The sequence below is a fragment of the Kogia breviceps genome, chromosome 5 (assembly GCF_026419965.1).
Source record: "Kogia breviceps isolate mKogBre1 chromosome 5, mKogBre1 haplotype 1, whole genome shotgun sequence".
Classification (NCBI taxonomy): Eukaryota; Metazoa; Chordata; class Mammalia; order Artiodactyla; family Physeteridae; genus Kogia; species Kogia breviceps.
The window spans coordinates 147,571,558-147,597,288 of NC_081314.1; the positions used below are offsets into that span (position 1 = coordinate 147,571,558).

At 57.4% G+C, this 25,731-nt stretch overlaps 1 protein-coding gene across 1 annotated transcript in view; it reads left to right on the forward strand.

Annotated features, from left to right (window-relative positions):
* RRP1 (ribosomal RNA processing 1) overlaps positions 1–24,604 on the forward strand; it is a 97,085-nt gene extending 72,481 nt beyond the window's left edge. Inside the window, exon 13 of the mRNA XM_059064796.2 lies at positions 23,330–24,604. Coding sequence (XP_058920779.1) covers positions 23,330–23,415 — 86 coding nt within the window. The 3' untranslated portion in view covers positions 23,416–24,604. The remainder of the gene's footprint in view (positions 1–23,329) is intronic.
* Positions 24,605–25,731: the final 1,127 nt, after the last annotated feature.

Sequence of the window (25,731 nt, forward strand, 5' to 3'; positions counted from 1 at the left end):
AATGTTTAATTAAATAAAATTAGAGAAATTCAGAAAACTAAAAAAAGAAAGTAGGTCAGTCTGACCACGTAAAGACAATAATTGTGAATATTTTGGCTGATACTCCTTCAATCTTTCCCCAAAATCATAGAATTTTTTGTATTGTTGTAAGCAATTATGTTTACAGATTTTAGCCTTCTTTTAGCATTTGAGATTTTCTGGTAAGCACAGTAATATTAATAATTCTGATGACTGCACATATTTTATCAAATTGATCAAACCATTCCCTTTTGATACGTACTGTTTTCAATTTAAATTCTGTGACAAACATCTTTGTGTATAGTTTTTTTGGGGACGCAGATAATTGCCTTTAGGCAGAATCACAGAGATTTGCTCAAATAGAGCATTTTATTGCTTTTGACACATATCAAACAATTTTTCCAAAAAAATATGCCACATATAGGAACCTTTGAAAATACTTTGTACCAAGTAAAAGGTGTGGAGGTGCTGTTACCAAACTCAGGTTTGGCTGCTCATTGCTCAAGAATCCAATACTGAGAGACAAGTGTTGGGTAAAAGGCAAGACAGCTTTATTGAGGAAGCTGGCAGTCCTGGGGAAGAGGTGGACTCATGTCCTAAAGAACCAACTCCCCACTCCCCGAGTTTTGCTCTGAGATTCTATACGGAAAAGAGGAAGGGGCTACGTGCTGGGGTGAGGGATGTGGGGGGCATGATCAGCTCGTGGACGTTCTTCTGATTGGTTGATGATGAGGTAATTGGGAGTCAACATCGTCAACCTTCTGGTTCCATCCGGTTTGGGGTCTACGTGCTGGTGGGCAGCATGCAGTTAACTTCTTCCACCTGGTCGGGTTTCAGTATCTGCAAAGCAGCTCAAAGGACATGACTCAGAATAGTATCTACAGCCCTTGAGGAGGGACTAAAGGTCCTTGACTTTATTTAATGGCTAAACTAATATTATTTCATGTTGCTTGACTATTTTCCTTTGTTTATGCATTTCCTCACTTCTCTGATTAATTTATTCTTTGGCTAAAGTTTTTCTACAAAAAAGAGGCAGGCGGAGGACATGGGGGAGAGGGGTCTGTCCCAGGAAGGCTCCATAGGGTCCTGCTGGGTTACAGTGTCCCGAGAGGATGGCTGACAGGAAAATGACTCTCCCTGATTCAGAAGAAATGGGACAGTTTGTGTCAGGATGAAGAGACACAATGGACAATATTAAATGTTGCCTGTTTCTTATTTAATTTAATTTAATTACTTTATTTATTTTTGCGGTACACGGGCCTCTCACTGCTGTGTTCTCTCCCGTTGCGGAGCACAGGCTCCGGACACGCAGGCTCTGGCCACGGCTCACGGGCCCAGCCGCTCCGCGGCATGTGGGATCTTCCTGGACCAGGGCACGAACCCGCGTCCCCTGCATCGGCAGGCGGACTCTCAACCACTGCGCCACCAGGGAAGCCCTATTTTATTTTTTATTTATTTATTTTTTGCCACACCACACGGCATGTGGGATCTTAGTTCCCCGACCAGGGATCAAACCCATGCCCCCTGCCGTGGAAGCGTAGGGTCTTAACCACTGGCCCACCAGGGAAGTCCCACGATGGACGATGTTAGAAGGAGAAGCAAAAACACAAAAGAAAGAACAAGCAGTGAGGCAGAGGTGTGGGAAAACTTTCTCTGGAGCCCGGCCTGCACCCCGGTCTTGGGGGCGAGTTCAGGCTACGCTAGAAGTGACGCAGTTAAGCTGCTGCAAAATCCAGCCACGCTGGAAGTCCCTCTGAAGGTTGGCTACGGGCACAGGCAGTGTCTGTCTGGGGACAGACAGACCCCAGGGGTCCACCTCCCATCTCTCCCATGTGTCCTGAAACCTTCCAGAAGAACGAAGCGGCCTCAGGGCAGCCCCGCGGGGCCTGCGTAGCCCCAGGCACCAGTTGGGAGCCTGCCTGCAAGTGTGGGATACCCAACTCCAAGCGGCCCAGGGGACCTGTTGAGGAGGTGGACCCAGGGCTGGCAGGCTCTCTCTTCCCGTCTTGGCCTCTGTCTTTCCATCGTTCTTCTCTCCCCTCACTCTGTCCGACTCTGTTTTGCTTTCCTCTGTGTGGGCTTCACGGTCCTGCCATGAGAACAGGTGACAGCTTCCACTCCTTGCAGCTGGGAACCCAGCGAAAAGAGAGTTCCGACTTGCCGAGACGTCCAACGAAAGTCCCAGAATTGTGTCCCACGGGGCTGGCTTGAGTCCCCGCCCCTTGGCTGCCTTCCCGGTCTGAGCGTCGGTGGGAGTGAGTTGACACCAAGTGCATCACGTGGCCTGGGAGTGGGGAGGGTGGCTCCCCCAAATCGGGGACATTGTCCCCAAGGGATGGGGACAGGACAGCCGTCACCTGGTGTAGCTGCCGAGAGAATGAGAAGAGAGATTTTCGTCTCGTGCTGAAGACCGAGCCCACGTGCGGGGCTATTACAGTGGGAAGGAGAGCCGCGCTTGTTGACCCCTGTTGGCCCTTCTCTCTTCCCCTCCTCCGGTCGGGCTCCCTATGTCTGGGGTCCGGAACCCTCTCCTGAGCGCGGCCTGGCTCCCAGCCTCTGGACCTCATCTCACAACAGCCTGACCGGGAGCTCTGGGCTCTGCCCCTCTGCATCCAGCGGTCAGTGTCTCCTGGGGCCCTGGCCTCAGCCAGGCCTGCTTCCGTTGCCTGACCTGCTCTTTTTTTTTTTAGACTTTATTTTATTTTAAAAAATATTTATTTATTTTCTTTATCTTTGGCTCCATCGGGTCTTAGTTGCAGCACGTGGGACCTTCACCGCGGCACGTGGGATCTTGGTGTGGCAGGCGGGCTTCTCTCTCTGTAGTTGAGGCGCGTGGGCTTAGTTGCCCCGCGGCCTGTGGGATCTTAGTTCCCCTCTCAGGGATCGAACCTGCATCCCCTGCGTTGGAAGGCGGATCCTTTACCACTGGACCGCCAGGGAAGCCCCTGGCCTGCTCTTGACGGCCCGTCCACGAGCCTGTCTGCCGACCCTGAGCCTGGTGCTGGGGCTCCGTGGCCTGCTGCTGCCAGCCTGCCCGCTGCATCCCGGCTGTCTGACCTTGAGTCCCCTTGCTGCTGTGGTACGTGAATGATGACCTCCATCCCGGGCAGGTCCTGCTGCCTTTCTGTCCCTGACATGCGTTTGGTCACAGCTGTGGGGACCCAAGGCCCAGGACTCCGCCCTTGGTGGCAGCCCCACCCCCAGACTCCTTTCCCTAGAGCATCTACTGGGACTGTCCTGCTCACTCCCTGGTGCCCATACCTGGCCACGGTGAGCACAGAGCTAGCTCAGCAAACACGCAGCGTGAATAAACGTCGCAGGATCCGGGCGAGGGCCAGCGAGCGTGGGCTCAGTCGTCTGGAGAGAGAGGGCAGCGCAGAGTGGCGTCCGGGCCGAAGCTACACGAGCTCTTTGAGGACCAGGCCCCGGAGGGACGGCTGAGGCCCTGGGACTGACCTATAGCCCTGTAGCTGCCCCACCTAAACGAACCTGGTCCCCAAAGCCCCTCCCATTGCAGGGTATTCGACCTCCTGTCTAGCGATGTGAGTTGGATGTGAGTTGGGAAGACGTGGGAAGGGAACAAAAGATCTGCGCTGAGCGGGGCAGGAAGCTTCTCCCCAAAGGGGAGAGTTCGGAGCTGGCCGTGGTGCTGAAGTCGGGGCTCCCACGCCACCAAGGGGGAGCGTGGGGTGGAGTCCGCAGTAGACATGCCCTGAGCTCAGGCCAGGACAGGGCGAAGAGAAGTCACATCTGAGGTCCCAGCCCCGAGGAAGCGTCGATAATCGGGGCTCTCTTCCTCCCGCCGACATCCTGCGGGGCTTACAAGTTCACGTATATCACAGGTGCTGGCACCAAATCGCACTGCAGGAAAACTCACAAGCTAAGAAACAATCAAATTTAATTAACAGCAGCCCGCTGCAGCACGTACTGTTCACAGCTGCTTCTTCCAGATAAGGATAAAAATTAGACCTTGGATTTAAGTAGCCCCTTCCCAGCTTGCCTTGAAGGAGCATCGCGTGGAATGAACTACACTAGTTAAACTTTTCTGAGCTGCACAGTAATGTGGGGGAACAGCTCAGAGGCACCCCTGTGTTCCTGACATGGGATTTTCCAAGCCTGCCCTATTATAAGGGAGGGAATAAAAAGGGAAGATCCAGCTTAAAAGAAACCACAAACTCTCTTTTCTATTGTTTAGTTTTTTTAGATGTGATAATGGCATCATTTTTTTTAAACAGAAACTTTTTTTTTTTTTTTAGTCATTATTTATTTATTTTTGGCTGCGTTGGGTCTTCGTTGCTGCGCGCGGGCTTTCTCTAGTTGCGGCGAGCGGGGGCCACTCTTCGTTGTGGTGCGCGGGCTTCTCATTGCGGTGGCTTCTCTTGTTGCGGCTCGCGGGCTCTAGAACGCAGGCTCAGTAGTTATAGCGCACGGACTTAGTTGCTTCACAGCACGTGGAATCTTCCCGGACCAGGTTTCGAATCCGCGTCCCCTGCATCGGCAGGTGGATTCTTAACCACCGCGCCACCAGGGAAGCCCCCCACGAAATCCCTTCTATCCAGCAGAATCATTCCAATGTGACTTGAACCTCAGGAGGGGTCTACAGACCCCTCAGCCACCGCAGGAGTGAGGCTCCCCTGTGGGGTCCCCCAGGGCAGAGAGCAGTGCCTCATGGTTAGTCCCGACCCAGGCCCACTGGGAGGGGGCCAGGCTGGGACTTCGGCCCTCGGTCGGAATTCGAGGGAGAGATGCGCTGTCACAGTGCGTCTGAGGAGCACGGATTTCTGATCCGCCCCCGGTGGGGTCGTGGTAGACCCCCCAGCTGGCCTCCTGCCCGCCCGCTGCTGCCGAGTGCCGCCAGGTGCCGTGGGCTCAGGGCCGGGATGGGGACATAATGGCAGCTCTGACCTGTCCCCCTCCTGGTCACTCCTTATCGGCCGGAGTTAGGACACACGATGCGGGAAGCCACCTTGGGTGAAAAAGAAGCAGGTGGAGGTTTTGCGACCTACAGTTCAGACCACCACCCCGCGCAGCCCTGTGTGGCCCGAGCTCACGGCGTCCTGTGGACACGGGGACCCAGTGCTCAGGTGCCAAGGCCGCGGCCCAGCAGGCCTGCTGCGAAAGCCCTGGGGCAGTCACCCCTCGCAGGCTGGATGAACCCCCATCCCAAATCCAGTTCTGAGGTGGAGGCCAATGATACCACAGGTGCACCCGTGGTGGGGGAAGGGTCATTCGTGCCCAGGCTTTCGGAGGAGAGCAGGGCAGCCTCCTTAGGGGGTTGGATCGCAGCTCAGAGCGGGAAGGGCGCTGGCCGGGCTTTTACTGCTCAAGAGACTGGGGTTGGGGGAGGGTCCCGCTCGTGGGCAGGAGCTTGCACTCTTTCAGCCTCCTGTGCCCAGGGGAGGAGCCCCCAAGGGGCAGTGGTGGGGAGCGTGGGCGGGCGCGGAGGCTGCCACAGCTGGAGCCCGGGGACAGCCCCTCGGCCCGCAGGATCCGAGGAACCCGCCCCCCTTCTGGGTTTCAGACCGAACGATTCACTTCCTGCTGTCTGCTCCTAGTTTCCTTTTTAGAGATCTTTTGAAAAATGTTAGCAGAAATGAATCACAGCCCCTGTGGAAAAACAGTATGGCAGTTCCTCAAAAAATTAAACATAGAAATATCATATGATCCAGCAATTCCACTTCTGGGTGTGAATCCAAAAGAAGTGAAAGTGGAGTCTCAAGCAGATATTTGTACGCCCATATGCTCACAGCAGCACTACTCACGATAGCCAAGCAGCGGAAACAACCCAGTGTCCATCAAGGGACAGATGGACAGGGAGAAAGTGGTCCATCCGCACAGCGGAATATTATTTCAGCCTGAAAAAGGAGGGACACTCTGACACCTGCCACGACGTGGGTGAACCTCGAGGGCATTACGCTCAGTGACATAAGCCAGACACAGAAAGACAAACGCTGTCTGATCCACTGACATGAGGTCCCTGCAGGAGCCAGATCCATAGGGACAGACAGCAGGACGGTGGGGGCCGGGGGCTGGGGGAGGGCACGGGAGGGAGCGTTTCATGGGGGCGGAGTTTCAGTTTTGGGGAGACGGACATTCTGGAGACGGACGGCGGGGCTCGCTCCACAGCCACGTGAACGTACCGAGTGCCACTGAGCCGGACAGGCCTTGAAGTGGGTAGAAAGGTAAACGTCGTGTTAGGTTGTTTTTACCACAATACTAAAGAAGAAACAAAACCAATCGACAGGTGTGGGGGAGGGTTTTCCCGTTTCCAGGGCTGCAGGGTTTCTTACTGTCCCCACCCAGCACGCACAGGGAGGCCTGGGAGCCCCGACTCCTGCCCGTGGTCCCACCAGCCAAGGGGACGCCAGCGGGCTTCGGACGAAGGCTGGCTGAGGAGAGGCCAAAGTCCGGACCCTTGCCCCGGCCCCGCCAGCAGGATCTTGGTATCCTTTGGATGGACTCGACCCTGGCACCTCCTGGAACTAGCTTTCCGGGTGTCGGCTCTGGGAGCCTGTTAGGTGGAACCGATCTGAGTCCATTTGCATCAGGACCGAGGCACGAGGACTGACTCTTGCCTAAACAGTGGTAGAGAAAGTAACACTTCTTTTCTTTTATTTATTTATTTGTAACATCTTTATTGGAGTGTCATTGCTTTACAATGGTGTGTCAGTTTCGACTTTACAACGAAGGGAATCGGTTATACGTATACATGTGACATCCGCGCCTATTCTGTCGTTTAATTCAAGGTTCACAGGGCGCTTTCCTGTCTGGCCTCACACCCCTTCCCGGACCCAGGCCCTAAGGATGCACCTTCCTAGGAGTGAGGGCCACGCAGCCCTGAAGTTCTGGGCAAGAGGGAGGGAGGCCTGGCCTGGAATAAGTTCTAAACTCACGCAGGCCACATTGTCAGAAACTGTGGCGGGGACAGGGAAACAAACGGCATGTAGACGTAGCTCCTCTGTGCCCGCCGGGGCCCGCTGGCCCACCCTCCAGGTAAAGAGCGATTCATACAGCCGCGCGGCCAGCGCCCCGGCAGCCGCCGTCTCAGACGGGGCACAGCCCTGGAGAGGGCGCAGCGAACGTTGGCGGCTGGGGGACGCACAGACGGCAGAGGGGCTTCACCGCGGCCTCAGGCCAGGGCGTCAGGGGCTCGGGGGCCACCGGGAGGACCAGAGGACCTGGGAGCCCCGACCCTGGATCACCGTGGTCGAGCAGCTTCAGCACCTTTCACGCAACCAGTGTCACCCCGAGTGACTCGTTTTCTGCGGTGGGAAGGAGGGTCTGGGAGGTCCTGACAACCAGAGAAGAAAGCGCCTCTAATTCCCCAGGGTGTCTGAGTCGGAGCTGCTAACTCAGAGCTCACCTCAGAGAAGGAAGCAGCTCGACGCCACTGAGGCCACCGCCAGTCAGTGGGTCACGAGCTCCCGTCGGGCACCTGCTCTGACCGCCTCCCCTGCCCGCCTCCCCGCCCGCTCACAGCCAGGCGTCTGTCCTGCCCACCTGATCCGGCAGCGCCCGTGTCCCCTCCTGGCTACACCGGGCCCAGTCCGTCCGCCTCCGTGTTCCTCCCCCGTGCCTGTGTTGGCTAGCTGGGCTGGGTGACAAACGACGCCAGCGTGGTCACCGCACGGTGTCTGCGGTCAGGGGCCCGGGGTTTCCTGAGCTGAGACCTAGTTGCAGGCCGGCTGCCTTCTCATCCGGACCCTGGTCTCCTTCCCAGCTCACACGGCTGTTGGTAGAATCCAGCTCCTCGCGGGCTGTTGGCCGGGTTCCCTGCCGCGTGGCCCCTCCCTCTTTAAAGGCAGCCACGGAGCACCTGTCCCTCCTCGAATCCCTCTCACCCTTCCATCTCTTCTGATCCTCTGCTCTGGCCTCTGGATCCAGCTCTAAAGTCCCCTGTGCTCAGGTCAGGCCCGTCTCCCCATCTTGAGGCCAATAGTTCGGGACCTTGGTTACATCGGGAGAGACCCCTCCTAGCAGCCCGCAGGCGAGGCTTCGATGGAGTAGCTGGGAGAAGGGGCGTGCACCCCAGGGTGGGAATCTTGGGGTCCAGCTCAGCATTCTGCCTGCCATGCCCTGTACACGATGGGCGCCCCGTGGGTGGCGTAGGTGAGACTCAGCAGAGGCGGCCGTGGGATCCGAGGTCCGCCTGGCTTCTGCAGACGTGGTCAGGGCTGGCGTTTCTCAGGCCACGGCTGTCAAGAGGCCGTCAGGGCCCAGAGGGCTGCTGAGTAGGGAGCATCTGTGAGGCGCTGGGGAGCTGCATGGCTCCTGTCCATTTTCTGCTTCCACCCTGGGAAGTGTCGTCGCTCTCTCGCTTCAGATGATGGGGCTGCAGCTCAGGGGTGAGAGACTTGCCCGGTTGGATGCGTTTCCTGGGGCTCCTGTGACAGAGGACCCCCAGCCAGGCCGCATAAAGCCACAGAAATGCGTTCTCCAGGTTCTGGAGGCCAGAAGTTTAAAATCAAGGTGTCTGCAGGACCGTAATCCCCCCGAGGACGCTGGGGAGATGGGGTCTCTGCCCTTCCGGCCCTCTGGGGCTCCAGAAGCCCCTGGCTTGTGGCTGCATCCCTCCCATCTCGTCTCTGTCTTCAAGCGGATGTCTTACAGGGTCACATTCACAGGCCCTGGCGGTTAGGATGGGCATGTCTCTCTCCGAGGCCGCCATTCAACCCTCTGCATCCAGAGTCACAGATTTCAGAGCTGGGTCCACAGGTGTCCTAAGCCCAAGTGCTGCCCAGAGCGACAAGCTGCTGACTGCTGTGTGCTCTGTGGGACGGGACTCGGCGCCCCCGGTGGTGCCTTAATCTAAGATGACCTGTGCCCTAGGAGGCCTCAGTCCTGGGCAGCTGGGACGGTCGGTCCCTGAAACCAAGCCCCAGAGCAGAACCTTCAGACCTGGTGAAAACTTAGGCGGACTCAGTGCTTCCAGCGGGAATTAAGGGTGTCCAGAAACCTGGTGGGGAGCCCTGGGTGGACTGGGCAGGGGTGAGTAGCCGCAGGGGTTCCATTCTCCATCTGACCCGGGGTCTGAGTCAGTTTCCTCCACGTGGGCCTTTCAGGGTGAGCTGGGAGGGGCCGTCTTTCCAGGAGGGGACTGAACCTCTCACTCCAGCCCTTGCGGTCAAGGTCTTCTCTCTGATCTTGAAGAACTGAGGCTGAGGATGAACTTGCTGGAGGTTTGCCTTCCTCGTGGGGGGGAGGGGCGAAGGCACAGGTGACCGGAGCAGGCAAAGGAAGGGGGTGCCCGGGGGTGAGGGCGTGGAGCAGCCCGAGCTGGGGCCCAGCAGCCTGGCCTCGAGCAGAGGAGCCTGGGAACCCTCCCTGTTTCCCGCACACTCACGCTCAACGTCCGTCCGCCATCGAGACAACGCAAGCGTGGCCGTCGTGGACAAAGCCGTCGTTACAGTCTCCCCCCCGGTGTGCGAGGGGCCCAGCGGGTGAGTCTCTCCAGCTCCCTGCAGGTGGGGTCCCCGGATGTGAAGCGGCCCCCAGGGCTTGGGCTCCTGGGCCCCTAGCACCAGAATTCCCCGTGCACTCGGACGCAGTTGGTTTGCGGTAGGACCTGGGCATCGGTGCCCGAGGAAGCCCTCGGGGTCCCCGAGAGCCCGGTCGGGCTTGAGGACCGTGGGCCATGAAACGGACAGACAAGCACATTAGTCGGCCCCGGCTGCTACAGCAGAACGCCACAGGTGGCTGGCTCTCACAGTGGACATTTATTTCTCACTATTCTGGAGGCTGGATGTCCAAGATCAGGGTGCCTGCCGGGTTGCTGAGGGCCCCTTCCGGGTGACAGACTCCTGTGCTGTCACCTGGAAGAAGGGACAGGGGGCTCTCGGAGGCCTCTCTTTTATTTTTTTTTCTGTGGTACGCGGGCCTCTCACCGTTGCGGCCTCTCCCGTTGCGGAGCACAGGCTCCGGACGCGCAGGCCCAGGGGCCACGGCTCACGGGCCCAGCGGCTCCGCGGCATGTGGGATCCTCCCGGACCGGGGCTCGAACCCGCGTCCCCTGCATCGGCAGGCGGACTCCCAACCGCTGCGCCACCAGGGAAGCCCTCGGAGGCCTCTCTTGTGAGGGCCCTGATCCCACTCGTGAGGGCTCCCCCGCTCCTGACCTAGTTACCCCCCGAGGCCCCACTGTAACAGCGTCGCCTGGGCCTTAGGGTTTAGCCTACGAATCTGGGGGGACACAGACCTGCGGGCCGTGCCCTGGGGAGGGGGACAGGGGAGGGGCCCACCGGCCTTGCGCTCAGCTCGGCCTGGGTGTGGGCTTTTCAGGGGGACTGGCTACTGCGTCTCAGAAATGCCGCCTCTGCAGCCAGAGCGGGGGTCCGAGACGTGGAGCAGCTGGGCCGGGGTGTCCTGAGAACGGCCTGGACTCAGGGCAGCAGCCGTTGGGCCTCCTCAGTCTGGAGCGGGAGGGGGTTAAACTGGGGCTGCGCCGGGGCCGTGGAATCAAGGTTAAATGCCCTTATCCTTTGACCTGAAAACTCTTTCTAGAAGCCTAGCCGATGGGAGCCACAAAGCAAGTGCTCACAGACATGGATCTGAGCTGGCCGATGGGGGCACGCCCACCCCGTCCGCATCGGAGGGAAGCCTGGACCTCCCTCACGCGGTCGCCAAGCCTCCCCTCGACGCACCCAAGACCCCCGGGGCTTCCTCAGCCCAGAGGTCAGTCCTGTGTCCCCGACACGACACCCGTCACAGCACGTGTGGTCAGACCGGCTCTCTCAGGCTCTGCCAGGTGTTTGCCCCACAGCTGTGCCTTGGCAGCTCTGGTTTCAGCACCAGCCTTGGGTCAGACCCAGCTCTCCGCAAACATCCGGACCGCAGTCCAGGCGCCAGCAGCCTCGCCAGGACCACGCCTGCCTCCGACCAGCCTGGCGGCACTGACCTCAGAGGGGAATGAACGGGAACAGAGTGTGGCCCCGACCCTGTCCTGCCAGCAGCCTCTCTGGTCCGGGAGCAATGGTCCTGCCCTGCCCTGCTCAGTCCCCGGATGGGCTCTGCCTGCCCCTGGGCCCAGGCTCGCCTGTGTCCTACGCTGGCCTTTCCAGGGGCTCGTGCAGACTGAGAAGTCCTTCTCCGCGAGGGGTGGGGACACCTGGCTCCACCTTCCAGAGGAAGGCCGACTCCTCTTTGTAAAATGCTCACTTTTGTCAACCAAGAGTGTCATTGTATGCAGCGGCCAAGCCGACAGAACCACACGGCAAAGTAGCGAATCTCCATTCACGGGGCTTGGTCCATGTTGTGGGATATTCATTCACACAACAGCCACAGGCATTGCCACGGAAAATCTACAGCGTATCGTCAGCCCTACAAACAGGACACAGATAGTACAGTCCTATTGATGATAAAGATGCGAAATGACATTGAAAAGGTCTGAGGGCTTGATATCAAAATTATGTTTTCTACTGGTTATACTTGGGGGCTGAGTTTGGGAAGGCTCGTGTTCTTTCACACACTTCTACCTTCCTGGGATTCGGATCGATACGGCAAGAAGTCTTGGCAGGAGCCGTCCACTCAGACCCTGGCACTAAGGGACTCGGGCAGCCCTCGCTCGCCCCCTGCAGCCTAAGGCCCCGTCTGGGGACCACGGCCCCTCTGAGCTCCTGCCTGGAGCAAGCAGCTCAGCTGTCTCGAGAGCTCGGGTCGGCCCGGTTACTCCTCCCTGAGAAGCTGCCCCAGTGGCCCCACCCACCCTTTGCAACTGACAGCCTCTCCCCGTGGGTGTGGGTTTGCTCCTTGTGGATTCTCCCCGCAGCTATAGTTGGGGCTGCCTGGAGCGTGGAAGATCTTCGTCTTCCTTCACTCGCGTGATGGTGGTCGCTGGTGTGGATTTGAGTCCACGAGTGTTGCTTGAGACCCTCTCACGGGCTGGCCCTGGTCTAGACACGGCCGTGAAGACCCGCCTTCCCGAATCTCCAGTCCAACAGGGGACCCGTGGGGAAATGAGAACTTGCACAGCTACAGTGTACCCTGTGGGGGAGGGAGGGCTCCCAGGGGGCTAACCCCCGACGGCCGCGTGGTTACAAGTGCCGCAGGCGTGGACGGAAAGAGGCGCGCGTGCGTGCGCGTGCGTGTGCGTGTGTGCGTGTGCGCGCGCGCGCGCATTTGTGGAAAATGTATTCCTTGGCAAAGCGTGGAGTCCCGGCATCCGAGGACTGGGTTCAAGGGATCCCCATTTTGTTGCTCGCTGGTTGCAAAATTTTAGGCAAGTTATGTACATGCTTTGGGCCTCCATTTTCTCAGCTGTAAAATGGGCGTATGATAATAATCTCTACTCACAGAGCTTTTCTGAGAGGCGTGTGCTCGGGTCCATCACCCTCGGCCCGCGAGTCTGGATCAACGGTCCTGTGCTCACGTCGGGCAGGCCTGGGGTGTGGGAAGCGCCTCTGCGTCTCCTCCCCAACCTCCCACTGTCGCGGCGCAGGTGGGACCTGGGGAGGAGGTGGTCACAGTCACCGGTGGGGAGGGTCTTTGGCGTCTGGAGGAGCCCCTCATCTCACAGACAGGACCGAGACCCCCCCAGTGGAACTTCCGACTTTCCTCCAAGGACCCTCAAGGCGAATTCCTGCCGATTCAATTCCAGGAGAAAATTTTTTCTCCTTAGATATACGTGTTTCCTTTAAATAGTTAGACAGCAAAATCCGTGCAGCTGTTGGTGTTTCTCTTCTGCCTTAGCTGCCAGGAAAGGCACAGCCAAGGTAAATGCCCTGTCATTTCAACTCAGATCCCCGAGGCTTTCTTTACTAGAAACACTTACTTTCTATGCTTTTCTAGCACTTTTTCTTTTTACAGCTGTTGGAGTGTTTTCACTCTTGAAAATGCTGTGGCTTTTTTAAAAACTAATTTTTTGTTACCTAAGTGGTATAGAAATTTATTCTCCTTGTAAAAGTTTCAAAATGAAGAATGACAGATCAGGGAGCTTCCGGCTCGGTGAAGGCACCCACATGCCGGAGGGCGATGGCACCCCGACTCCTCAGGGACGGAAACTCCACACTCAGGGCGCTGGGACCTCGTCCTGTGCGTCTTTTTGTCTGGCTGTTCATTTGTACCCTTTGTAATAAAGTGATAAACGTGAAAATACCCCAGCAATTACACAGCAGGATTCCAGTCCCTTTATCACCCCCAAACCTGGTCTCTTCCCTCCAACATTTGAGAGCGTGGGTGTGTCTTTCCAGGTCCTTTTCTAAGGGCTGATGTAGGGCTGGATACATACGGTATGTACAGTATCCTGCAGGCTGAGTTTATTTTCTTTTTCCACAAATGGCATCGTATAGCACATATCATTCCGATATTCTATTTAACTCCATGCCTTGGAGATCGTTTGAGGTACGAGTATCAAATGTCACTTTATCAAGTGATATTTGAAGTGACGTCAACGGGTTCAACCCAGAGTCGAAGCCCCCCCTCCCCAGCTTCCCCACTGCCGCCCCCGTGCCTGCTGACATACACGCCTGGGTCTCTCGAGGGGCATGTAACCCAGCCAGCGTTTCTATTTTGTCTGCTGCCCTGTGTGCGTTCCCGTGCGATCATACTGAGGACCAGAACTGTCCCTAAATCCAGTCGCTTTCCTTGGACCTGAAAGAAACATGCGACTGAAACAAGCAGCAGGAGAAAGGCGACGCTCTCTGTTCAATTCCCAGCTGAACTCGAAGGGGCTTGTGGTTCCCCAGGAAAGAACAAGCGTCCCCATCCAGCCGCGTGGGTGTCCCTCCCAGGACCCCGAGTCAGGCGCTGCAGGGCGAGCCCCTGCTGGCCGTCTCTGCTCGCATTCCCTGTGTCTGAGGATGACCTGGGATGCCCAGACTCGGGGGCTGCGGCGACGCCTGGGGGACTGACACTCAGCCGGGCCGGGACCTGGGGGTCGGAGCCAGAGCCCCCAGGGGTGGGGGGCCCTCTGCGTGTCGGGCACAGGTGAGGGGCTGGACCAGGAGACGGGGCGGGAAGACCTCTCTCTGGGGGGAGGTCAGCGGGATGGAGGAAAGGAGCGTGGCAGCAGGTGTGAGAGCTCTCGAGGGGCTCCCAGTACAAAGGGCCGGTCCTGGGGGGCATCTGGGTTTCACGTGGCGTTTCTATGTGGGTTTCACCTGGCGCCCCTCTTTTGGGACGGGCCTGGGAGGGTCTGAGGAGCCGGGCCCCAGCCAGCCCCGCCCCCTGCTGAGGACTGCTTCAGCTGCTTGGCCAGGAGGTCTGCGACAGAGGCACTGCTGAGCAACGACCTTGCAGGCCCGTCACCCTGGGATTCTGTGTCCTGCGCAGCCTGTCATCCTGTACGAGCAGAGACAGGCCCTGGGCAGCGAGGCCCAGGCCTGGGGTGAGGCTCACGCGTACTGCGTCTGGGATCTGTTACGTGCTGTGGTTGAACTGTGTCCCCAGAAAGATGTGTTGAAGTCCTGACCTCTGTACCTGTGACCGTGGCCTTATTTGGAAACTGGGTTGTTGCAGATGTGATTACTTAAGACGAAGTCACACTGGGGCAGGGTGGGCCCTAATCCAACGACACGTGACGGGCCTCCTTGTTTTGTTTTGTTTTTTTTTTTTTTTGCAGTACACGGGCCTCTCACTTTTGTGGCCTCTCCCGTTGCGGAGCACAGGCTCGGGACGCGCAGGCTCAGCGGCCCAGACGCTCCGCGGCACGTGAGATCCTCCCGGACCGGGGCACGAACCCGTGTCCCCTGCATAGGCAGGCGGACTCTCAACCACTGCGCCACCGGGGAAGCCCGTGATTCTGTGCTATTTTTTTTTTTTTTTTTTTTTGCGGTTCACGGGCCTCTCACCGTCGCGGCCTCTCCCGCTGCGGAGCACAGGCTCCGGACGCGCAGGCTCAGCGGCCACGGCTCACGGGCCCAGCCGCTCCGTGGCACGTGGGATCTTCCCGGACCGGGGCACGAACCCGTGTCCCCTGCATCGGCAGGCGGACTCTCAACCGCTGAGACACCAGGGAAGCCCTTTTGTTTTGTTTTTTTGCTGTGACAGGCCTCCTTAAAGGAGGCCGTGAGAAGACGCAGACACAGCGAGAAGCCACGTGATGACAGGGGCAGAGCCTGGGGTGATGTGGCCACGAGCCAGGGGATGCCCGGATCCCCCCAGAGCCGGGAGAGGCGGGAAGGACCCTCCCCTGGAGCCTCTGACGGGAGTGCGGCCCTGCGACACCTCGAGCCCAGACTCTAGCCCCGGCGCTGGGGGGCGGGGTCCGGGTCGTAGGCCGCAGCTGGTGGTGCGTTGTTACAGCCCCCCCGGAGACTCGTGCGTCAGGTAATCAGGCTCGTGGAAGTGGCTTTCTGCCGTATCCTGACCCCGTTCCCGTCCCCCACACATTCCCGGGAATGTTGAGGCACCCGATGGACTTGTCCTGTAAACCTGTCCTCAAGGCCACCGGAGTCTAAAACGGACTGAACTGGAGATGGCCGAGGAAACAGGCAGCCAGCGGTGTGGACGCAGACCCGTTCCCAGAAGAGCCCGCCCCGTGGAGGCCTCCCTCCTGCTTTGCCGGCGGGACTCCGAGAGGCCCCCCAGTCGGTGAGCTTCTCTGGCCTCAGGGGGCCCAGGCCCGGGGGGCCCGGCTCCCACCTGCTTCTGCAGCCCCCTGCAGCCTGGCGTTCATACGGCTCAGCTCTGGTGGAGGGGACAGATCAAGCCCTTTACCTACCCGGGGGGCTGGGGCCTTGCTGGGTCACACGTGTCACTGCAGGGAACTCCCCCGGGCCTCGAGGAGGGCGCGCTGCTGGGGCTACCTCACCCCAAGGTGGGCTGGGGGCTGCGGAGATGGGACAGACTCCTCCGAGGCCTCCCCAGTTGGCGCCAAGGCTCCAGGCCCTCGGGGTGGCCCTGGAAGGGGGTCTGGGGGCGAAGGTGGCCTGCCAGTGGCGGAGGGGAGGACAGAGTCAACTTGAAGCTGAGACAAGGGGGCTTTGGCCAGAGGTCACATCCTAGAGGAGGGGCCACCCTGGGGAGGGGCTTCACTTATGCGTTTCCCCCTGCGAACCTGGAACCCTGGTCTCCTCCTTCCTGAAACAGACCCCACGTGCAGCATACAACTCAACCCCCCACAGAGCTCAGGCGGCACCCGAGGACCGTGACCCCAGCACGGTCGCGGGACGTCTGAGCCGCTCTGACCTTGCGCAGCCGCCCTGGGACGCGAGCGCTCACCCACCTCCAGAAACCGGTCCTTGCGGCGCCTCACGTCCGTAGGTGCTGTGATGCACGCACACGGGGCCGAGAGCGAGGCCTCTTCTCTGTATTCGGCCTGGATGCGGCGCAGCCATAGAGAAAGGCACGCGGCACTAGTTACCCCTGTGTCTGAGTCCTTCTCTGAGTTCACAAGCGGCGGTGATTTTACCGTAAAAGAATGTTGATGCTCGTGCGAGCAAGTATTCAGCAGATATCTGTCGTTTTATTAGCTAAAGCCCGTCTGTAGGTGTTCCGTGTTCTAAGTTCTGTAAAACAAACACCATTTTCACGTTGGATTCTGCGGTAAAATGAGACATGCAGCACCTCCCACAGGGGAACACGAGCGTGTTCCCCTGTGGGGCGAGACGCCAGGGCGGGTCGGCGCCGAGTCAGGGCACAGCCCGCAGCGTGGGTGGCTGTGCTGTTACCTGCTCACAGGCGAGCCAGGCGCGGAGGGAGGTCAGGTCGCTCCCAGGCCGTGCGCCCGCCCAGGGGACGGAGGGACGTCATGGCCGGAGCGCGCCCAGGCCCAGGAGCGGAGCCCTTCTCAACAGGCAGCGCGCTCTTCACAGTCAGCTCCAGGGTCAGAAAGTCTAAGCGACCGGCCTCTGAGCCCTTCTGCAAATCAGAAATCCTGGAAAGCTCGCTCATAAATGAGTGAGGCCTGTGTACAGTCTCTGTCTAGACACTAGACAGAAGGGTGGGTTTTACTGGGTGTTTTGGGTTGAACTGTGTCCTCTCACAACTCATGTGCTGCAGTCCTCACCCCCAGTACCTCACAGTGTGACCTTATTTGGAGATAGAGTCCTTGCAGATGTAACGAGTAAAGATGAGGTCATCCCGGGGTAGGGTGACTCTAATCCAGTATGACTGGTGTCCTTATAAAAAGGGGAAGTTTGGACACAGAGACAGGGGTACACACACAGATAACGCCATGTAAAGACGGAGGCAGAGATTGGGGTGCTGCTTCTACAGGCCAAGGAACCCCCAGCAAGAATTACCAGCAACCCCCAGAAGCTAGGAGAGAGGCCTGGAACAGATCATTCCCTGGCACCTCCTGAGGGAACCAACCCTGCCGACACCTTGTGTGTGTCAAGCCTCCAGACTGTGAGAGAATAAAGTTCTGCCGTCTCTGCACCCCAGTCTGTGGTACTTGGTTATGGCAGCCCCAGGACACACACCCTGGTCTTGGTTGGGGACTCAGGGTCAGAGCGGGGCTGAGTGTGGCCTCCGTGATAATAAAGAAATCATCGTGTTTCGTGTGGGAAGAGAAAGAACAGACATTTTTTTTTTCTGTTTTCTTGTGCAACTCTGCAACCTAGGATACTGAATTTATTTTTATTGACTTTTTAAGATAGAGCCTTTAGAGCAGCAGCTCTCAGAACTTGAGCTTGCATCGAATTCCCTGGTAGGCTTGTTGAAATGCAGGTGGCCAGACCCCATCCCAGAATTTCGGCTTCAGCGGGTCTGGGATGAGGTCAGAGAATTGCTTAGGGCCCAGCTGCTGCTGTGGAGGCTGTTCTGGGGCCCACCTTTTTAGGACGATCAATGCATACATAATTCAGATCATGAACTTCCCAATGAATGGAGGGAGGCAGGGCAGACAGAGATGGTCATCACCCCGCGCCCCCATCCTGAGCGTCAACACAGCTGATTTTATGTAGCACTTACCCCACGCCGGGTGCTGTGTAAGGCCCTGTCGACCTCATCTCTTTGGATCTTCATAACACTCCTATGAGGCAGGTGCTTTTATTATCCCCATCGGAATTGAGAAAACTGAGGCACAGAGAGGTTAAGAAACCTGCCTAAGGTCACACAGCTGTAGGTTACAAAGTCAGAACTCAAACCCGGGAAACTGGTCCAGACAGGGTGGAAGGATGTTGTTAATGCTCTCGGGAGCCCATCTCAGAGGGGGCGCCAGAGCCAGGAGGGAGGGGAGGACAGAGGGTGGAGGCTGCTGGGAGGAGCCGGGAGGAGGCCTGCCTGAATTTGAGGCTGGCTCACCCTCTCCGCCGGGTGGCTGGGGAATGCAGTTTTCTTATTCCAGATGCCAACAGAAGCTCAGACCAGTATAATAGTGTTGATTATCTTAGTAAATAGATCATAGTTATTTATAATTAGCATTTCGATTTCTGTGAGAAGATTGATTCTAAATTGCTCGAAAATACCCCTCGAATGTTTTAAACATTCCCTCAGCGATTTTATTTACTCTATTAATTTGCAGTATGCTGCAACACTACAAAAAAGGGTGTATAAGGTAGAAGTAATCAGCCCCGTACCCCGGCGAATGATGACAAGACCTCCAGCCTCTAGCCCTGACTAGTGGTGCCGGGCTGTGGCATTGAACAGTGAGGGGCTGCATTCAGCTGGGGAGAGCATTTGGGGTCCCTGCCTGCCAGGGGAGGCCTGCTGAGGCTGCGGGGGCCGTGGCACTCACGCTGAGCTCTTGAAGCCTGAGAGGACCTCGGGGGGCCGAGGGGGAAGCGGGAGGCGGCACCGGGAAGAGCCCTGGCTCCCCTTCCCGCCCCCCTCCCCCGGGGTTAGCCTGGCAGGCGGGGCACGTCCTTTAGCCGCAGACGCCCCCCAGGAGCGATGAGAAGAGGGGAGGAAGGGAAGTGGCTCCTGCTTGCAGCTGAGCCGGAGATTTCAGGTGCCAACGGTAGGCGGCTGTTTACACGACACGTTCAGAGTAGGCAAATCTACGCAGACGGAGAGTAGATTAGAGGTTGCCCGGGGCGGTGGTGGCTGTTGAGGGCCCAACAGGATCAATAATAAATGCACAAGAAGGGTCCCGTTGGAGTGATGCGGAGGTTTCACAGCTCGCCTGGGAAGGTTGCCCGCCTCGGGAAGTTTCTTAAAAACCGCGGAGCTGTACACTTGACACGGGGGAATTGTATGATACGTAAACATACGTCTTAATGAGATTATAAACAATAACTTTACAGGCTCCAGAAGCGCAGGCTCAGCGGCCACGGCTCACGGGCTTAGTTGCTCCGCGGCACGTGGGATCCTCCCGGACCAGGGCTCGAACCCGCGTCCCCTGCATCGGCAGGCGGATTCTCAACCACTGCGCCACCAGGGAAGCCCAACAATAACTTTTTTGAAATGAGGCTACAGGTTTCAGTCCCAAACTCTCAGTCAAAAAGGTTGGACTCAGAGGGACAGTGTTTCCTCTGTGTCCTTTTCTATCTCAGCGTTGACTTCACGTGAAGCTTCTTCAAACCCGGTCCTTAGCTGTGAGGACCGGAGCCTGCTTGTCGGCCTCTGCCAGCCTTACTTGCCTCATCTGTGAAATGGTATCCGTGTTACGGCCCTCACAGGACGGAAGCCAGGCAGGCTGGTGGGGGAGGGGGAGGAGGCTTGCTGGCCTGGATCCCAGGACCTGGAGCAGGCTCAGCGGCTCAGTGAACAGCAGCTGTTGCCGGTGTCGTGACTGTCGGCGGGGGCAGGAGGATCCCACTTGGACGGCACCTGGGGGCTGGCTCCTTGGACGTTGCTGGCACCGTCCGCGGGAGCAGGGTGTGCGCGCACTTTGTACGTGGGCGACGCCGGATGGCAGGGGCCGGGGTGATGCGGAGGTGGGCGCAGACCCCGAGTTTGCCATCCTTTCCACCGGCCGCTCGGCACGTTCCCAGCCATCCTTCGCAGCCCTGGCACAGGCCACATTTCCAGCAAGAGGAGACCTCCTCTGCCCCGTGGACCGTGTCCACCTCTCCGTGCCCTGCTCTGTCACGGCCTCTGTGCCCCTTCCCCACACTTCTTGGATGGATGGATGGTGCACGCGGCCCGGACAGACTGGGCCTCCACGGGGCAGACAGCACGTGGAGTTTGCCTCTTGACCCAGTCCCCGGCTTGGCGCAGGGCAGCCAGCACATGATCACTGAGAGCGCGCTCCGTCCCTCACACCGAGCGGGGGGGTTCGGGGGAGGGGGTAGGCAGGATTCTGTCTGCAGCAGGTCGGGGCAGGAGCCATGTGGGCTGAAGGGCGTCTGGGGCCCAGCTGTGCTGTACAACAGCTAGAAACCCCACCCGATTCCTGATCTTATTCTCACTGATGCATTACTGGAAAGGAGTTACGGTAATTTGGCAAGTTTAGCAAGTTCTGAAAATCTAGCCCTGTTCCCTATATTATATTCTATAAAATTGAACTTCTTGGAGCAGTGATTCAAGCAGCTTCCTGGTGGAATTAGGATAAATGAACACCACTGGTTTTCATTTCTTTTTAGATCAACATTAAGGTAGCTCAAACGCTTACAGCACTTTGAAATACATCAGCTGATCACAGCTGTAAAGTGACAAGGAAACATAGGCATTACTTATATCTTTCCATCCATTTTGAAAGGAGAGTATGCTGAGACCTGTCTTGGTGTGAGCTGGTAGAGGGAGGGTGACGAGCTGGTGTATTGGTTAGCTACAGCCTCGTAACAAACCACCACAAAACTTAGGGGCTTAAAATAACCATCTATTTAGCCCATGATTCTGGGGGTTGGCAGTTAGGCTGGGCTCAGCCGGGCGGTTCTTCTGCAGGTTTTGGCTGAGTTCACCAGCATCTGAAGTCAACTGGCAGTCCGTGGCCTTGTGGCTGGTGGTCGGCCGGCAGTCCCCCAGGAGGACGGTGGTGACTGGCCTGTGTGCCTCAGTCCCCAGAGGCCAGCCATTCACGTACGGTAGGATACAGGGATGACAAAAGCAGCAGGACAACAAGCCCCACATGCAGGTCCTTTCTAAGGCCACTTCTTCTTCAAAAAAAAAATCATTTATTTTATTATTTATTTATTTATTTATTTATTGTAAATATTTTCTTTATTTATTTGGTCGCACCAGGTCTTAGCTGCGGCAGGCGGGCTCCTTAGTTGTGGCTCACCTGCTCCTTAGTTGTGACATGTGAACTCCTAGTTGTGGCATGCATGTGGGAATCTGGTTCCCTGACCAGGGATCGAACCCGGGCCTTCTGCACTGGGAGCTCGAAGTCTCAGCCACTGTGCCACCAGGGAAGTCCCCACTTATTTTTAATTGTGGTATAATATACATAACACAAATGTTATCATTTTAGCCCTTTTAAAGTTTAGTTCGGTGTCATCATTTAGAGACATCTTGCACTGCCTCTGCTGGAGTCCCACAGCCAAAGCAAATCTCAAGAGCAGCCCAGGTTCAAGGTCATTGAGGAGCTGAGCATGATTGGCCCTATTTGTGCCAAGGGCCACAGCTGGGCCATGGCAGTGCTAAGTGGGGCTGTGCAGCTAGCTCCCAAGGGGGGGGGGTGGGCCAGATACCTGACGGCCACCTTTGAGGAAAGGTGGCACAGGGTGGCCCTTGTGTCTGATGGGGACAGGGCGACAGGGGCCCTGGGGCATGGCAGGCAGGTGGCAGGTGCTTGGATGGGGGGGTCTCAGCCCGTGGCAGGAGGCACGGACCTTGGTGCAGTGTCCTAGGGAACAGGCCCGGCAAGGCAGGCGGTCGGGGCGCCACCGGCTGGCCTGGCACTGGCAGGGCCCTCCAGCCTGCCTGGGGGTAGGTGCTTCGTAGGCACTTGGTGAACAGCAGCCACAGCCCAGGGCCAAGCCCACCGTGTGCTGGGGTGGATGGAAGGAGAGGGGCAGAGGCAGTCACTGTGCAGACCCCCACCGTGGCACCCAGGCAGGGCTCAGAGTGGCGGATGAGGGTACCCCCCGTGGGGCAGGAGTCCTACCTTGTGGGCAGGCTCCACGTTCCCTGGTCCGGGGAGCTGGCAGACGCACAGGCATCTGGCATGTAGGGGCAGCTGGGCCACAGGGGGATCTTACATACAAACCTCATCTCCGGAAGGCAGAAACGCCGCCGAAACCACAACCTCCCCCTTACACAGGCTGTAAAACAAAGGACCGCAGGGTCTGCTGTAAGACGGCTGGGCTCTCAGCAGGTGCTGGTGTGGCCCCGGCGGGTTTGGCGCCCACAGCCACAGTCACCCACGCCTGGGCGCCTGATGGACCCCTCGGGGGGACCTTCCTCCGCAGACGTACAGCCCGCTTTCACTTCTGCGAGGCCCAGGCGGGGGGCTGGGGGCTGCTGTTTGCTCAGGTCTCTCTGGGCAGTGACAGCAGTGGATGCTTTGCACTCTTTTTTTTTTTTGTGTGTGGTATGCGTGCCTCACTGTTGTGGCCTCTCCCATTGCGGAGCACAGGCTCCGGACGCGCAGGCTCAGCGGCCACGGCTCACGGGCCCAGCCGCTCCGCGGCACGTGGGATCCTCCCGGACCGGGGCACGAACCCGTGTCCCCTGCATCGGCAGGCAGATTCTCAACCACTGCGCCACCAGGGAAGCCTGCTTTGCACTCTTTCGCCCTCATGGCGACTCCGCTCCAGGCGTTCTGGTTTCCGTGCTCCTCCAGAGGTCAAATATGCCCAGGTCGTAAGCTGTGAAACTGGGGGTCCTGGCAGGGGTCTGGCACTGGGGGAGGGGCTGCGGAGAGAGGAGAGGCCTGTCCCCAGAGAGATGGCAGAGACAGACCCGCACCCCATGCGAGCAGGCATCCTGCTTGTGGACCAGCTCTACCTGGAGGGCTGAGAGGGGCGTGGAGACATCCAGGCCGACCACCCACCCGCTGGGGAGGCTTCCATTGCCGACCCCTTCATTACTCCGCGGAAAGTCTCCATGGCCAGCTCTCACTGGGGGAAGTTTTTTCGCCGAAGGGTGGAGGTTCTGTCCCTTTTACTTTTATTGAAATTATTCACAAGGGGTTGAGCAAACAAGAGCTCCAGCCAAGGGACTTGGCTTCAACACTTCTGGCTGTGTGACCTCACACCAATTACTTAGCCTCTCTGTGCCTCAGTTTCCTCACGTGAAAACGGGGAACAACAACAGTCCCTGCCTCACAGTGATGTTGGGAGACGAAGTGCAAACACGTAGAATAGTGCCGCCCGTGGAGGGGCTGCCGTCGGCACCGGCGTCCTTGTTACTGTTACTACACGGCTCTGATTACTCTTGGGCCCGATTCCCACTCGCTGGGTCGGCAGGGGCTGGGACTCTTCCTGTCCAAGTTGATTCCTGGACGGTGTCAGAGGAACGAACGCCCTGGGACTCCGATCGTCATGACTTGAGTTCCCATCTTCTCTTTTCTACCAGATTCCAAATTCCCTCTCGATTCTGTTCCCCAAAGGGTGGCGGTCCCAGCTGAGTCTGGCTGCGGTGGACGGCAGGGGAGGCATTGATGGAACAGAGGCGCCAGCGGACCCGGCCAGTTAGCATCTCCGTTTCTCCACGTGAGCCCACTTCTGCTTTCACAACCGCAGCTCCGGGTATCTTTGTATTTTTAAGACGTAGGTTACTTTAAAGTACGTTTCAGCGTTACGTAAGTAATACGTGTGTATTGCAAAAAACAAAGAGAGAGAGAGAGAACACTCATATTATGGGCTGAGTGTCTGGGGGCTCTGTCCCCCCGACGCATATACACTGAAGTTCTGTAGTCAACATGTGTTAGACGTGACTGTATGGGGCCTTTAAAGAGGTGATTAAGGTAAAATGAGGTCACAGGGGTGGCCTTAATTAACCCAATGTGACGGGTGTCCTTATGAGAAGAGGAGATGAGGGCGCAGACACACACAGAGGGATGGCCATGTGGGAACGCGGGGAGAAGGCGGCCGTCTACATCCCCAGGAGAGAGGCCTCGGGAGGAGCAGGCCTGCTGACACCTTGATCTTGGGCCTCCAGTTTACGGAATCGTGAGACAAAAAGTATCTGTCGTTGGAGCCACCGAGGCTGTGGTACTTTGTCACTGCAGCCCTAACAAACTCAGAGAAGATGGGAAGAGAATGCTCATCCCTGCGGACCCCCGTCCAGAGGCCTCTGGGGAAGGCTTTGCGGCAGAGCCTCCCAAGCATGCGAGCAGGTGTGACTCTGCTCTCACAGACAGGGCACAGATGGTGGCAGGAGCCGCCCCTGTCCCCCAGCTGAACCATCCCTGCGACACAGGCTCAAGGGTCCTTCCGGGACCGCCACGCCCCTCTCCACCAGCTCATTCCATTTTAGGGGCAGGGGGCACTGGAGGACCCAACCGTACGCCCCCCTCGAAGCCCACCAGCCCCGAGGAAAAAGAACATAAACGGACTCATTTTGCGTCTACCCGGTTCCCAGGCTACAGCCCATCCTGATGCTGAAGGCTGGGCTTATTTTCTGATGTGATGTCGTAACCCATGACCTTAGCAGCTTAGCCGGAGAGACCAGACACAGAAGGGCGGATCCAGGAAGTGACCCAGACCTTGTCTTCAATGCCCTGGGTGCTGTGTAGACCAGCTCCTTCCCGGTGGCTGGGGGCACTTATCCACACCTCTCTTTTTTATTTCCAGAAACAACTCTTCTTCTGTTATTCTGAATATTTGGGTTTTTAGAATATTGTGTTCCCAATAAAATCATGTCATGATCTTGTATCTATGCCTAAATCTCTAAGCTTAAGGCATTCCATAGCCTCTCCCCACCTCCCCACACCCATCGAGGTTCACCTCCTCTTATACCAACACAGTGGATGACTTTTTCTGGAACTATTTCTTTGAACCCACTACAGACAGCACTCGAGTGGTTCCTTCTCCTACTTCTCAGGAATTAGGTGGCATGTTGGGCCTGTGAGATGAGTTAGTTTTCCTACATGTGTTAGAAATACCAAATCTGAACAGGTGAATTTTTAGAAACAGCGTCGTGCACTTCGTTTTTTTCTTAACCCCAGAGAACAATTCTAAAAACAATTTGGTGCAAAGGGAAAAATGAAAGTTTTCGCTTGAGTGTGTGTGTCCAGTTAGTGGGGAGCGTGTGGGGGAGTGAGACCTTCCTTTGAGAGGCCCTGCCCGCCCATCCTGTGGACTAGCCTGCCCAGGGCGGCAGCCCCCACCTTCACAAGGAGCCCCCCCGACTGTACAGATTTGGAGACCCACGGCCTCAGGTCAGAAGAACGTGTGTGCACACGACGCCACCTTTGTCTTGGTCTCGGACACAATCAATAAACAATCTGGGGACTTCCCCGGCGGTCCAGTGGTTCAGACTCCGCACGTCCAATGCAGGGGCCGTGGACTCAATCCCTGGTCAGGGAACTGAGATCCCACATGCCGCGTGGCACGACCAAAACAAAAAACACAATCTATGTGGCCAACGGGAGCATGAAAAGATGCTTCACATCACCAATGATTAGAGAAACGCAAATCAAAACTACAATGAGATATCATCTCACACCGGTCAGAATGGCCATCATCAAAAAGTCTAGAAACGGGCTTCCCCGGCGGCGCAGTGGTTGAGAGTCCGCCTGCCGATGCAGGGGACGCGGGTTCGTGCCCCGGTCCGGGAGGATCCCACGTGCCGCGGAGCGGCTGGGCCCGTGAGCCGTGGCCGCTGAGCCTGCGCGTCCGGAGCCTGTGCCCAGCAACGGGAGAGGCCACGACACTGAGAGGCCTGCGTACCGCAAAAAAAAAAAAAATCGTCCACATCAAAAAAAAAAAAAAAAAAAAAATATATATATATATATATATATATATATATATATATATATATAAATTCTTAATAACAACAACAAAAAAG